The 15,968-nt window shown below is 40.1% G+C and overlaps 1 protein-coding gene across 1 annotated transcript in view; it reads right to left on the reverse strand.

The window, feature by feature from the left end:
• LOC124170544 (leucine-rich repeat protein SHOC-2) overlaps nt 1–15,968 on the reverse strand; it is a 93,410-nt gene that overhangs the window by 20,579 nt on the left and 56,863 nt on the right. The window contains exon 3 of the mRNA XM_046549343.1: nt 5,134–5,277. Coding sequence (XP_046405299.1) covers nt 5,134–5,277 — 144 coding nt within the window. The remainder of the gene's footprint in view (nt 1–5,133; nt 5,278–15,968) is intronic.

Raw genomic sequence — 15,968 nt, forward strand, 5'->3', positions numbered from 1 at the left:
GGTGGTGGGGAAACGCTGGCGTGGGGACGGGGAAGAGGGATGGAACATCTGCGTTGGAATCGGTGGGTGGCATTGAGAAAGAGGCTGCTGTAGAGGAGCATGTTTCTCGGAACGACGGTGTAGTGGAAGGAGTGGTCATGGCTGAAACACCGATACGCAAAACAGGCGTAGAAGATCTCAGCGGGCGCGCCGGGAGGGTCAGTGGCCATGGGGGAAAACCAATGCGCAAATTTTCACGTTTCTGCATCGCTTACCCATCTTCCATGCGCCCACTTCCTCGAACTCTCAATAAAAAGAAAAAAGAAAAAAGAATCTCTCCTAAAAGTAATTAAAAAAAGGGGAGTGCAGTAAAGAGAGACTTACATTTTGCTTAAAAAACTTTGAGGGTTATTTTTTCCTTATCCAATAATCTCTGAAATTCACGTAAGTCTTACTGTCTAAATATTAATAAAACCAAGTCGTAAAAATAATTATTTTAATAATATCTTAAAAGTTCCTATAGTAATTATAATGCGATGAGCTTCCCATCCCTAACGAAAAGGGTTGATACACACCTTGTGGGAAAAAAACTTCCTATTATTTGTTTAACACGCTTTCTACCGGAGATGTAATGCCGCGTTTTTACAGCCCCACACTGTTCACAATTGTCCATTATAACCCACGACTTTCTAATGAAAGATATTTTATTACGTTCAATAAATGCATTGCCCTTTCTTGAATTAAGATCAATTTGTAGGTAGTTTCAGATTTATTCAAAATATTAAAAATATTTCAATAAATTGTGAGTATATTGAAATACTACAGCATTAATGCAACAGCAACACACATTTTCTGATAAAAATGGCCATGGTAATTTTTCTCCTTAAAAATTATTTGAAAACTTTTCCCCCAAAATATTTCCATTTTTTTTCATTTAAACCTGGATCTCCCCAAAACTGAAAATATCATTCGTGACACATTGATAAAAAACTGCCTGTGAAACGCCTTCTGGTACCTGTCTAGAGCATTTTTGAAAAATGAGACTCAGCTGTCTATGAGTGAGTAACCCTAGCATTCTAGCTGTGAAGAGATATCATAAAATAGCGTGATTTGGCACAAAAACCGTCAAAAATGCAACAAAAGTTTCTCCTTTACCCTTTTTTCAAGTGCGCCTAATTTTTATTAAGTTTCCATTAAGGTTCATGTTGAACAGGGCGCCATTAAAATTTTTGGAGTTTCTCGAATAAAATCTGTGAGGGGAATTTAAAATGAAAGTAAGTATTGAAGTTTATTATCAAATGAAAATATGAGTATTAACAGAGGGAAAATGAGCGACCGATAATAACATGAGTTTAGAATGTTAGAGCGTAGGTTTCCGCGGCGATGGTTTGATCTCTGCATTTCTCCAGGGTTTTCTTCCGCGTCAGATTGTTGGTTGACAACAACTTTTAGTTAAGGAGTGCCGATACTTCCCTAGACAAATCAGGGAAGCAATAGAAATTCAAAAAAACACCTTTGAATTTCAATAGAGAAGATGGATACTTCCTTAACAGCGCCTGGAAAAGAGTGATCAAAGAGAGAGCCAACCAGAGAGAAGTACCCAGTCAGACAGCCAATCACAGTGCAGCTCCCATCCAGCCTACAGTATATAAGCGAGGCAGAAACCAACAGCCGACACCTTCGACCTGAAGACGCTGGCAGGATAGCCAGCGAAACTGTTGTCAACCAACAATCTGACGCGGAAGAAAACCCTGGAGAAATGCAGAGATCATGAGTTTAGAATATTACACAAATGATGAAAAGACGAGTAAACTATCGTTTTATATCTTACGTTAAACCATCAATGAGGGCAGTTGATTTGTAATTATGTTCTAATTCAGCAATTGTTTTTGCATTAAACGTTAGCGGTGTTGAATCATCAGCGGGAGGTAGGGTAGGAGTTGAGGTGTACAGCAGCCTAAGAATGATGGATTCAGTTGGCTCTTTTCTGCATATCTTTCGGTTTTATTTCGGTATGATACTAGGAAGTAGCGAAATGTGTTCCACTTAGGCTCCCGTCCCCGAGTTCCTACTTCTAGGTCGTTTTTCGACGGATGCAAGCCAACTATCCGCAAAGATGCTTCCGTAAACCATGGAGGAAAGAGAGATATTTCTCCCACATTGCACGCGGCGAAGACGAAATAGCCGTGATTCAAAAGACTTTCGTACCCAACGAACTCGAGTCGCTTGCGCTAAAACATCCTAATCCAAACATGTTCCGTACCTAATCTGAGATTTGCTAAATTTCATAGCGGTCTCCGCGGGAATTAATAAATTCAATCACTCACGCAACTACTAAGCGTGGGGCCATAGATCCTCGATTGCGATGCAGAGAAGTTGCGGGATCAGCAACACTTGGCTCCGTACCAACCGCGGAATAGTGCGAGAATTTTACCTTTCGCCCTTTCAAAGTCAAGGCGGTTTAAAATTCCGTTCCCTACGCTTCCGAACTGTGCACTTTCAGATTGAAAAAACCTTGTTTTTTTAGGTAAATCATCCGCCTATTATTGTAACCAACGATGTGTGACACTTTTAACATGAGACATTTGAACACTTCCGATGAATAATCAAATTAAATACACCGTACTTTCGCTTCGAGACGCTTTCTGAACAGGAATCTTGTTTTTATGCGCAAGTGGAATATACATTGAGGTAACATCTCCTCGATGCTAAAACCTCTTAACCATCGCCCTTCTCTTTCTGTCCTAATCGGCGATCTATTCCAAAAGAGGCCACTGAGATCGAAAATAAAAGTGAATAAAAATTTCTTAGAAAATTTTTATAAAATAAATGAAGCCAATCAGCAATATATGCCTTTTTTTATAAATAAATCGATGTTTGAATGTTCGTATCGTAAGAGATGATAAACAATGCGTTCAATATCTAATAGGTCGATACTAAAGCACATGTTTATACATATTTTTTCAGCTCTTGGCTGAACGTAAAAATTCGTACTTTTTCAGGAGCTGTGTAGCATAAAATCAGTTTGGATCGCTATTTTGCAACTTCCAAACAAGGTTTTCATTATTTTTAAACCACGGCTACTTTAATTGGACGTACTATTCCTAATTACTCGAAATATTTGTTACATCCTTAAATGTCACCAATTTAATTGAATCCCTATGATATTTCCACGCGATCTAAGGACTTAGGATAGCGTATTGAAAAGCAAAAGGATTTCGGTTCACTTCCTAGCTGAACGGTGAGCACACCGAAGCGATTACAATTAATTCTTTCTCCTTATCGCTAGTGTTATTACGGTAGTCATGCATGAAATCACTGTCGCAGATCATTCTACAATGACGTAACAGCAATTTCAAGGGGGCCGAAAAACATAGCGGTACTTCGAAAGAATTCCATGAACTAAGAAATTGGCAATTTTTCACTTCTATCGTGATAAATAAAAATAGTGATTAATAGTGATTAATCATCACGTGTAGAGCTGTAAAAAATATTTCGTATACCTACCTTCTATAGAGCAGTCGGGTAATATTCGGTCGAATTTTGGATACATTTTCAAATAGCATTTTTTCTAAAGCGATAGCGTTCAAGAATTTCCGGTTTCCTAACTATACTTTAATTTATTGCGCCGAAACATTGTACGCTATACCGGAGAAAAATATAGACAGAAACTTTGGAAGTATTCTGTGATATTTATCAACTGGAGTTCTTCTATAAAATAGAATAAGTGTCAAAGAATTATAGATTTTCACAGAATAAAATGTAATGTACCTTCAATACATTACTTTTTATTTTGACTAGGTAGCAATTAAAGAAAATTTATCCAGTGTCTTGATTGTTGCAAGCAAAGAAAGATTCAGCTCACGTACCAGCGCACCAATAGTTCGTATGTTTAAATGCCCAGACGATCTTATCCGATAGTCTTATTATAACATACCCTATTTCTCATCCCCTTCTCGCGATTCCCTTGCATCGACCTGCCCCGCCTCTCTCCATCTGCCCCGCGTCCATCACCGGAAGGGTCTGTCCGTCGACTCGCGAGGTGGTGCGTACACACACAACATCGGCCATCTCCCTTCTGTTTGTGTGCCACGCCGCGCCGCGCGTGTCGCAATGCGACCGACATACATCTCGGGAGTTGCCCAAGGCGCCCGCCTCGCCTCCTCACCAGCTTCCTCATCTCTCGCGGAGACCACGTGCTCTCCGCGATCTTCCTACCGTCTATTTCTGGAGAGTAGCGAATAGCCGTGCCAAACTAGCAGTGTTTATTTCCGAGGATGTCTGGCCATGGGAAAACCCCGCTCTCTCAATAGGGTTAGGGGGGGGGGGAATGCTTTGAATAGGAATGAGAGGGGAAAGGCAGGGAAAGGGGAGGATTTTTTTTAAAGATTCTTCCACTCTGGAGGAGTGGGGGAATAGGGTTGAACACCCTGATTAGCTGACATTTTGAAACCATCCTTCACGTCTGACAGATGACTTAGCGAAAATGAGGGCGCACTTTGTTGCTCAATGCCTTAAGTGAGCTGAAACTATTGATTTACTCAATATTTTTATTGAACGCGAGCATACTCAATCACGCGCTTTATCTGTCTCTAAACGTATCATATTAAATTTATGAATTTTCTGATTTCAACTGAATTGCTAATATAATTGATTGGGAAAAAAGTTCATTATCAAAATCGAAACCCATACAAATCAAACGCTCCTTTGAATTTTTTCAAGCCTTAGTCTCAAGCACAGATGCTATGAAAATTATGGACGAATAGATTTTTAAAAAATTCTATAGTACTGATTGGAAATTTGGCGTTCGAGATGCCCTGGAATCTACCGTATTTATTATTAAAAATAAAAATACGCAGCACCATTGGAAATTAAAATACATTATTGGTATTTGGAGTTTGAAGGAAAGTTTGCGTAGTTCGTTTTTTACGACATCACTTTGTGGTGGTCCGATCACATCCGATTGTTAACGCTCTAGTTTCCGACTAGCACGCGACAGGATCAATTGCGAAGTTGGTACCATCAGGGAAGCGAGGAGTTATCACGACAACCCACAGGGTTTCCTCCAAGACGGTTCCCACCAGTGGAAATCTAATTTCAACCGTGGTTTCAGCACTCGGTCCCGTTTGAATCGGCACAGAGCGATTTAATTACCTGTGATGAGCGAAAACTTGGCAGCGAACTTGGGCGGTAGCTTGGTGATTGCGTTTGATGAGAGATTGCATCCCCTCAGCTCTGTGTGCCGCATCAGGTGGTAAACTGCGTCAGGGACCTGCATCAGCTGGCACTCGGACAGATCTAAATGGGAGAGAAGGAGACAAAAAGAGAATGAGAAAACGATAAAAAAATAACGTTGCTGATGTTATCTCTGTTAACAAATGTTGCATTTCTAACTACGCCGAGCATCTTTTATAAGTTTCGAGCATGCACACATCAAAAATATTTATGTATTTGCTTACATACAAACCATATGCTGACAGAAATGAAAAATATTAGCTATTATCTGTGTTGACGTCATCTCAATAGTAGGTACATAAGGATACATTTTTTTCTCGGAATATCTAGTTTAATTGAAATTTAAGTCATTTTTCGTCGCATTGCATCTTATATATTTTAAATTAATGCCTTATATTCCTTGGATTACAAAAAGGCTGATTTAAAAAATTACTTGGTTTCTAAAAATTACTGAAAATTAATAAGACGTAAAAGATTATCGCTGAATACACAAACACGCATAATGGGTACTTGATTTGTTTGTAATCGGCCACAAATACATCCGTTATTCTGCAAATTGTGTTCGCAACAAAAGGGACGCAATGTTCTTTTGGGTACTGAAAATTGAAAAGATATGCTTCGCACACCCTTTTTAGCTAATGAGGTTCTTATCTTTGCCAATTCGAAATATTTTGCCTACTCTCCTGGCATTCAAAAGTTGCACGAGATTGGTCTTAAAGGAGGAATCGATATATTTCATGCCTTCAAGACTTCGACCAGAATTGCCCTTTCAGAAGGTTAAAATTTTATAAGTTTCATAAAATTTGGAAAAAAAATCCTCGTTATCTTCTCATACATTTTATATTCAGGGAAACGTTGAAAAAAGATAAAATCAATGCACCCAGAAAATTCAAAAGGATAATGTAAGTTTTAAGACATTTACATGCCACCAAAAAGTCAAAATACGGGGAATCAAGACACGTTGATGCGCTCTTAAGACAGGAAAGGACAAATCTATTTCGTTATTAACAAGGTCACAATTTTCCCCACGTCGAATTCCTTCATCGTATCATAAGTCATCTGTTATCAATTAGCTCTCATTTTTCCTCCGGCTCCTCCTCTTAATTTGCACGCATGCATTCCATTAATTAAAAGGTGGCAGATTCAGGCACGCGAGTTCTTCAAGCGCTCGCCAGCCGCTACAAATTACTCAACTCATTGTCTTTCGCCACGGAAAAAAAGGAAATGTGTCCTCTCGCCCATTCCCCACATACCCACCTTAGCACGGATCGAAAACTCATTTTCTCTTTTTCACGAGAATGCCTTGCATTTCTACATTCAACCGAATCGTGTAATCTCATTACGAGATCGACGTCCCCGACCTCCCGCTGCTCTTTCGTAAGAGCGAGCCGCTCCGATTCTCAAATTCTTTTTTCCCCGCCGTGGTGTTGTAATCTTCTCACGGATAGATTGGGGGTGAGATCCGCGTAATTCGCACGGACCAGTTCCCCACGTTCTCTCTCTCTCTCTCTGGCTTCTTGACGCCTGACGGGAGAGGGCCTACCTCGTCATAATGAGCGGAGGCACCCGCCATCCGCTGATGTCTCGTCCAAGCTCGTTGGGCTCTGCTTGGCTCGCGTTTTTCACTTCGATTTCTCTTCGACGTCGTGAATTAATGACAAAAGGAGCTGAACCACTAATCACTCAAGTCTAAGGGGGCTCGGATGAGAAACGAAGAGAGGATTTTACAAGCAAGTTTATTTTTTGGCACTGATGCCTGGTATACTTGGCAACTTACGTCCAAAAAATTGAATTCTTCATTGGAATTTGTCGTAGCAAATGCGGAAGATTTTCATAGTATATTATATGCATATCAGGGTGCATAAAATATGTGGGATAATACTAAAATATGTATTATATAATTTTGACGGGAAACTGAAGCAGGTAGGCATTATGTAGGGCGAATTTTTTCATGATGATTTCATTAAATAATTTCTTTTTAGTTCTTACTCCTTCAGTCTATCCTTCTCATTCCTCTTTACTTTTTTCTTCTCAGTTTTACATTATCACTTAGCATTTCTGCTAAAAAATAAACCGAATAAATAAAACCTTGAACCTAATGTAGAGAAACAAAAATTTTGTACATCTTTCGATTTAACAAAATTAATAGGTAGCAAAAGCATGAACAAGTTTCGTACTAAAAAAGAAGCAACCAAATCGAGTGAGGACGTCATTCCATTTCAAAAGTTTAGGCAACCATAATAAACATGTCGGCCTTGAGAGCGGAAGATTTTACTTTCGCATGGAATTTTTCGTTCACCTTCCGGTGCCATAGCACCACGGATAAAATAGACGAGGTCCTCGCATAGTATCGGGGCGGTTTCTTCCCAAGCAGGCCTTCAACACACACCCTTCCCTCTCCACTCTCACCAATCCTCTCCCTCAATTGAACTCCTCTGCACGCGAAGTCGAGGTATGCCAAGTTCGGGAGGATAAAGGGCGGGGGGTTCCGGGCGGAAGGAATATAGGGGGAAACCGCGACTCTCGGTGAGAGAGAGAGAGGGAGATAAGAGGCCTGTATAACGTCGTCCGGCGATCGACTCGTCCCAGCGGAGGTGAAAAGGGAGCGAGGGAGGGGCGGGAGAGGGTTGGGCTTCATACGGCCTCCACCACGAGTATGCGGGGGCGAGAGCGAGTCATCGCATCGATCAGAGTACTCGGAAAGTGCAATAAAATGACGCAATAAAGTCAGCCAGTTGGTCAGCCAATACACTGTTCGCGGATTCCTCGAATAAGAATGTTAACATAATCGATTTGCGCAGGCAACCTTTTATTTTCCGTAACTCCTTTTGCATGGTAATCATAAATACTGATGCACAGGTGACATATTCTGATTTTCATCTTCCTCCTCGCCCCTTACGTAATAACTCTCTCCTTCACATTCCGCGATTCCGTCTTTCCATCTCTCATCGCTCTCTGTTCTACCGAATCCCCTCCTTATTTAACTCCACGGCTTCAAAAATCTCCTCCCTGGACCACTTTTCCTCTGCCAAAATCCTCCTTAGTTGCAAATCCTCCTTAAAATGCCATCAGAATAATTCACCATCGTCTAATCCATAGTGCCCCTTCTTAAATTAAAAAAAATTGTTTTCTGTTAGTTTTTATTAATTGTGTTATCTTTTAGCTATTATTTATTTACGTGAACAGCCGATGTAAAAGCCTTTCTGCAGTTTTTGGTGGCGAAATAAATTTAATTAAATAAATTATGCAAAAGTATACAAATCACTACTACGCTGCCTATCGTCGTTATCGAGGTGTTTTGATACCGAGGATTACTACGATCTACGTGCCGGTAGTTAACGGAGAAATTTGAGCAAGAATGACATTTTCGATCCATTGATTATGTTTAAATGCCCTCGGGAAGAAGGTTACATTCTATCCGCCGATGCAGGGTCAAGGTCTACGGGCGTAGAGAAGAAACGAAGGAGAAGCGGAAGGGGGTGGGTGGGTCCACGGGGGTGCGGGATGTAAGAGAGGCCCCACCCCCTGCGGACGCAGCATTTCACTCATACTTCGCCCGACATGAAATTTCCCGCGACCCCTTTCGAGCCAGCGCCCAGCAACTCCAGTCGGCCTCCCTGCACAAAATACCAATCCCCTTGCACACCGTTCTTTATCTCTCTTTCTCTTTTTGGTACCGTTAAAAAAATGGTAAAACTCAACCGCAGCGCTCCGGCTTCCGGAACGAAGGACCACACCCTTTAGTCAACTGTGATGAGTCGAAACCGGCGATGATTTATGTCGGACATGACATAGAAGGTCACGAAGATGGACTCGTATCATGCTAACAATGAATTGATTTTGATTTATGAAAGCATTAGGGAAGGTGAGGAAAAAAGAGCCCTTTTTCTGAAAGAAGAGATTGGAAAAGCAGTATTCTGTGAGATATTCCAACTTTCACGGGTTTTTGAAGTCGAGAAATCCTATATTGTTTAATATGAATGTATTTGATATTTTTTGGAGGTGCTTTTAGGCTTGAGTTCTTGGGTCCTCAAAGCAAGGAGATTGCCTATATTATTGAAAACGGCGATTGGAGAGAGCGCTCATTAATATACACAAATTCTGAAGCCGTAAGATACGTTTGCAAGAATAAAAATTTGATTTGATGGATTAGAGACGTGTCACCACTCACCAGTCAGTCGCATGCGCCAGTAGTAATTGTCTTACCAACCTAATCGATAAACTGGTCGCTGCGTGAATTTTCTTTTATTGCGTCTATTTGAAAATTTAAAAAGTATACGATGTTCCTCCTAAGAAGATACCTAATGGTATTACACTCGAGTATACTAATTCACTCATGAGATAGTACGTTTAACTGCATTCCTCTTATTCCTTTTTTAATCTCATTCTCTCTCTCAGTGATTCAATAGGTTTGGATGTGCGAGAGTAGAGCTCACTTCGAACAAAGCTAAAGGCGTTTTCACACATTCAGGGTCGGGTGACCAGCTCCTTTCTCTGGGCCTCCTCCCTTTTCGAGGATTTTATTAGGGGGTGTCCGAAGGGTTCTCCCAAGATTTGAATCCGGGACCTTTCAAGCGCTCTACCGAATAGACTACCAAGCACTCTCTCTAATCCTAATGCTGTATAATTCGTTATAATAGGTTCGGCTGCGTACAATACAGTATTAGTTTCTATATTTAGTGCAATTGAAGTCCCCTTTTAGAAAGAGGCGGCAAAGGGGTTGAAAGGATCTCTGTATTTGGCGAGATAAGCTTCATACCAAAGGAGGCAAATGATAGGTGTATTTTAAACATTTTTACACTTAGGAATGAAACGAGCCCTGCAGCGGAATTTATGTCGGGAATGAATCTCAACTCCCCTGTGATACAATGACGTGACGCGAAGAACTCCACAGCTCAATTTCCAGAGCAAATTCAGATTCGCATTTGCCCATTTGGCGGCTGATATTCCGCTTCAGTGGGTGAGGACTGTGGACGAACTGCGTGCTTTACGAACGTGATTTTTATTGGCGGCGGTGGCGATGCGCTCACCCCGGGCGTCAATCGACACCGAGAAAATCAACTGGTTCGCTTGCGCGTTCCTCGCGGTCGTTCCCTCACGAATGGATGCCCGCTGCCATTGCACGGAACCAGCCTCTGTTTGCTTTCGTATCATTTAGCCCCGTCCCTTTTGAAGGTGACTCCTTGTCCTTACACAGCGGCTTTGATATAACTCACTGAAGTCATGCGTGCATCATCAACACTGTTCGCTTGAACAGCGAGAGAAAATAGTTTCAACTGCAATAGCACTGCGCGATATAAGGAAACTAGATGTATTTTTCAAAATGGGGGTATTTTCGACACTATATTTTATCTCCCAACGATGCTCATAGAACTGCTAGACCAACGGTGAAAACGTAAAAAATCGTCCGAATAATTACTTAAGAGGACGCATAGCTCCCGCACGTTTGATCTTTTTCGAAAGCGGAGTTCTCTTTTCAAACTTCAGGTATCATAGTCCAGTAAAAATGCAGTTTCGATTAAGAAGTTCAATGATAGTTTTGATTTTTCTGTTATACATGCATTTTGATCTCCTGACTTTGAGTTTTTTTAACACAATTTCTTGATGTAACATCGAAAAAATTTGAATAACTTGGGAAATTTAATTAAATCGCACTTTTTTGTACTTCGTCCATAAGTCGCAGAGTATCAACTTTAGAGAAAAATGATTAAATGAGAAGTTAAGAAACATAGCATTTTCCAAATTTCCCGTCTTCTAAGGAATCGAAAATTCTTCAGTGTTCCATAGAAAAAATATATATTTTTAACTTAAATTACAGCAATTTCTACGAAAAAATTATGCAACAAATATTAGTTGAAGGTCAGCAAATGTTTATCCCAGCAAAAATATTTGTTGTCGTACCCCAAAATATGATTGATAACGTACAAATACTAATAAAATATTTTTCTACAGTGTTCACGGTTTTATGCATTAAAACTATTTGAATGCAAAACGCTGCTTTGGCGCCGAAGAAAGTTTTTGTGTTAACAATTTTATTTTCCGAGTTCCTTGATTTAAACAAACGATCTAAATTTCGGAGAACCATCTGGTTACCGTGCCCATCTCTCTTTATTCTCACTTCTCTGTCTACCTCTCCCTCTCTCTGTTCCCCTCTCCCACCTTTCCCTCGCCTTCTCCCATAAGCTCTCTCTCGCGACCGGAAGCCGCGGTCCGGACTTCCGGTTACGCGCACGGAGCGGTCTCCGCCCACCCCTTCCTCCAATTATCCATTCCGTGACGGTCGGCACTCTACCGCGGCAACATTGCGAGGCGTAGTTACTGCTCGGCCCTTTCCATAGCGTACGTGTGTATACCGATGTATCGCGATTACGCGTCTTTAAAGTCCGCCAACGGACGTGAGCCAGCTCGCAGTCTTGGGCCTACGCACATTCCAACGCAAGGAGAGGTGGAGTGCGGTGTGATGACGCCGCTAACTTTCTCCGGCCTCTCCGTAAAGTTATGATGGACCCAAATAATAGCGGACGCTAATTGGGGACGATTCCTAGGATAATGGAGCGACGAATGTTTTCGAATGCCATTCGGGGTCATCACGCAACGCGAAAATGATACACTGGGTCAAGAGGTTATTGCGCTGGGTTCGTCCCTTATCTCAATGTATGTATTTATGATCCCTTCTACCTTATATATAGAGTGCTTGGACAGATAAATCGCTAGGTATTACATTCGATTAAAATACGCGTATACCGAGACAAAAAAATCTCCATTTTCTCCAAAAAATCATTCTGGATAGCAAGAAAATAACTGGGCATCTTAGGTTCCCGTTTAAATTTCACGCAAAAAATAAGGTTCGATAAATTATTTGATTATTACAATGGGAAATTTAATAGGAAGAGCTGCAAAAAAATTTTTCCTCGCGGGAATATTAAATTCTTCTCTTAATGATATTACTTCCGTGAAAGTTATGAATGAGGCACCCGCAAAGCCCGCACATTAACCCATTAACTTTTGCAGGTAAAACCATCGTATTTACGCGATAAATGATTAGTCCTCACTCATATGGGCCATACTATTTGCACTTCAACTGCTAGTATCATAAATATGTTTAACGAAATTGAGTGCTAACTCGCCAACTGTTTTACAGCTACCCAGGAATATTTCTCGTACTTGGTTAAATTTACAGACCATATTATGTTGACCAAGCAATGAATATCGACTTTTTCCAGTGTAGGTAATTATTTTCACAGCCCTCGACAAGAAATTAGCAAGATTTAAAATATGCTAATTCATTAGTAATCCGCCATGAGTTTGAGAGTGAAAAATATTTTAGAATTCACATCAGGAAGTTATCATCATTATTACAGAATTACAGAATTAAAGAAAGGAACCTCCATAGCAATTAGTTTTTTTTATATCAAAGCTACGGCGCTTACATAGCAAATGAGCGTGTTATACACATACTAGAAGCAGAAGGAGAGCCTTCACGACCTCCCCGTTCAGTCATTTCAACTTCCTCCCAATGGGCTTTGCGTGACCCTCGACCTCAGGTCGACCAATCAATTCTACGGATTCCTCTGTTGGTGTCCCAGTTTGTAATTGCATCCATGGCACGGTGAGACGCCAATTTTTATTGGCACTGTTAAGGTCTCGGGGTCGGAAGTTTCCATTTGAACCAGGGCAGTCACGTGTCGGCTTTTTCTCGTGGTATTTGACCGCGCGCCTCAATTCCATCGTCTTATGGACATTTCCGATGTCATGCTCGTGTCCGCAGGATCTCCTATTATATTCCAAGTACACAAAGAAACAGCCGTAAGTTCGAACTTGCCTCCTTTCGTCATAGAAGCACATTATGCCGTTCACGATAACAGCCACCTATTGGAGGATAGTATTGAGTGAGAATGTATTCGCTAAATAAATAAAATTGCAAACAATAAAAATGCAAAATATATGAAATACATGCTTGAATAAACGCTAAATCTCTGCGAAGAAATTCTATTATTTTTTTACAATAATTAATTGCTACGAGGATATATGAAATTAATTCTTCTTAAATCACCGCTGTCGAAGCTTCTTAGCAATCATTTTTAAGTGGAGTATGTAGTGTTGATTGCTTATTTCCATTAAAATCCGTCAAATCCGCAGATAAATACATACTGACAGGAAATTAATAAATACTACTAATTTTCTTCGTCGTATGGTGCATTATTCAGCCTGACATTTGGCTGTGAGGAATTATATCGATTTTTAAAACCCGATTATAATCAAAGTAGGGGGTGAACATTTTTTAATCAACACGCACTAAATAATTTTGGTATTTCAGATAAGTTGGTCAAAGAAACTATTGCGATTAAGACATTAAAATTCCGCTTCCATTGCATAAGCTAGTGCATATTAATACAAATGTAATTCATTCTTTACTTGTTGCATTCAAATTTCTCTCGCTTGATTTAGCATAAACTATTGGTCACTTGCTCTATTTCCTCTCATATTGGTATTAGAGTCAAAGAATAGAAGTTATTTTCCGCCACTGAACGGAAACAAAAATAAAATGATGCACATATACGAGCATCCTTTTAAATTCAATTAAATTTGATTTCTAAACGAAACGCCGATGATCTGATGGAAATGTTCGCATCGAATCGTAAATTTCGATACCATTGTAGCTCAGAATTTTACGCCAGTAGGAAAACTCTTTCTACCTACCAGTGATCGAAATATTTACACGGGGTAGGGGATGTAGAACAATAGCTTTATTCAGTCTCTACGGAGGAAAACAAACCGCGAGAGAGGAAACAAATGCGAATCGAGGCGACGAGAAACACGCAGCCGCAAATGGAGGAGTTATGTGGGGTATGTGGGGATGGAGAAGGCGATGGAGATTGTTTGTTTTGAGCGATGGTGTCCCGCGTGACGGATTTATGGGCGCCATTTGAGCAATCAGGAAAAGAAGAGAAGAGCTCTCACAATTTCAGCGAATGATTGATTGCACTCCTCCCCTTTCGATCCGGAGGACACTCGGCGTCAGTACCTCTGCCCTAGTAGAAGCCTTCTCCATGCGTCACGAACGGAGAGGCCTTCCTTACCCCGAGGAGCCAATTCCCGCGAAGTCCCTCTTCGCCTAGGTTTTTCAGGATGAAAAATTAGAAAATAACGGACACGACTGATTAACCATAAAATAAAATGAAATTTTTAGTATGCTAACGGAACTCAAATCATTCTGTATAAACACGAAGGGATAAAGAGTACATAAATGGCTTGTATGATAAGCGGCACGATGTGGTGGAAGTTTTCAATATTGTTTTTATAATTTTAAGGCATTTATGCACTAGACAAATTAGACAAAGCACTATTTCCCAGGGATTTTGGATCCATTGGATATACTACAAAGTCTAATTTTAGTAGTACATAAATGCCTTATAAATTTTTTAATTGATTTCATTTTTATTGCTTATGTCATTGTGCGAAAATTGCGGGTGACTCCCGTAAAAGTTATCACCGTGGCTAGTCCCGGGATACTTAAATTCGCTTATGTCATTGATATTCTGCGAAAATTATTGTTCAAAGCGCTGCGGTAGCTTCCACAGGATTTGCACCCTTCCCGAAACAATAAAATCACAAATTGAAGTGACCATGCACTACAATGAATGATTGTAATTTCGAATAGTGCTTATTTATAAAGAATTTCTTTAATTATAATACCGCAGATACTTTGTGGAATAACGAAAAGTAAGCACTCAGAATTCAAATTTATTTTACCGAACCGTTTCAACACATACTTACCTGAATCAAAGGTACCTACTCCCTAGATAATGAATTAGACTTGCTGAAGTGAATACCTTAGTAAGCAAACATTTTAAGTTTCGTACGTTTATACAAGCATTGATCATCGCAAAGTTAATCTAAATTTTTGTAAAGCTCTTTATTCTTTTCTTTTAATTATCAGCGCAATCTCAGACGTTGCATTGGAAGGCAGGTTTTTCAAGGAATCATTTTGACGTAATGATATAGAAATTAAATTATGGATGCACAAGGAAATAGCAATCTTCTCTTTGGAATTAAAAGCATATCTATTGCGGAGTTTTAAAACACCACGTCCAAAGGTTTCTCTCAAATACCGACGTTCTAAAGCAAAACTCAAAGCGGCGTTCCGTTCACTTCTTCCGAAATCGGGAATAGATTTGAAAGCTTAGTTTCCTTCTGCTATTAACTTGAAAGCATGCAGAATTTCTTAAGAGCGAAACGAATGATGATGGGCAGAGGCAGAACCGCGTTATGATGACGTACATCGCTTTTGTAACGATTTTAAAAAGTGGTCCCGATTTCATCTGCAAACGAGAAGTTGTTCTTGATCAGACAGTTATAATTATGGGCTACATTATATCATAACACCCAGAATTAAAGCTGATTTTTAATGCTTTAAGTGGATAGGAATCGAGAGTATAAATAGTATCTCCGGGTAGTAACTCGATAAATCTATACAAACTACGGCCATCGCCATAAATACTCAACGATAATTTTCTCAGAAGTGAAATATGAACTATCAAGGAAGCATTGATTTTGAGAATGATTACAACCTATAAATTACCTTATTTTTGATCATGGCGCACTCCCTGAAACTTCTCTTGGTTTGAAAGGCCAACGAGCCATCCATGAATCTAACCTCATATTAGTGAGAATTCAGCACAGTATATTGTATATTTTACTTTGCCTATTTTTTGAAACATTTTTCACGATTGTATTCAATTTTGTGAAAGTGA

Source organism: Ischnura elegans, chromosome 1 (genome assembly GCF_921293095.1).
Source record: "Ischnura elegans chromosome 1, ioIscEleg1.1, whole genome shotgun sequence".
In the NCBI taxonomy this organism is placed as follows: Eukaryota; Metazoa; Arthropoda; class Insecta; order Odonata; family Coenagrionidae; genus Ischnura; species Ischnura elegans.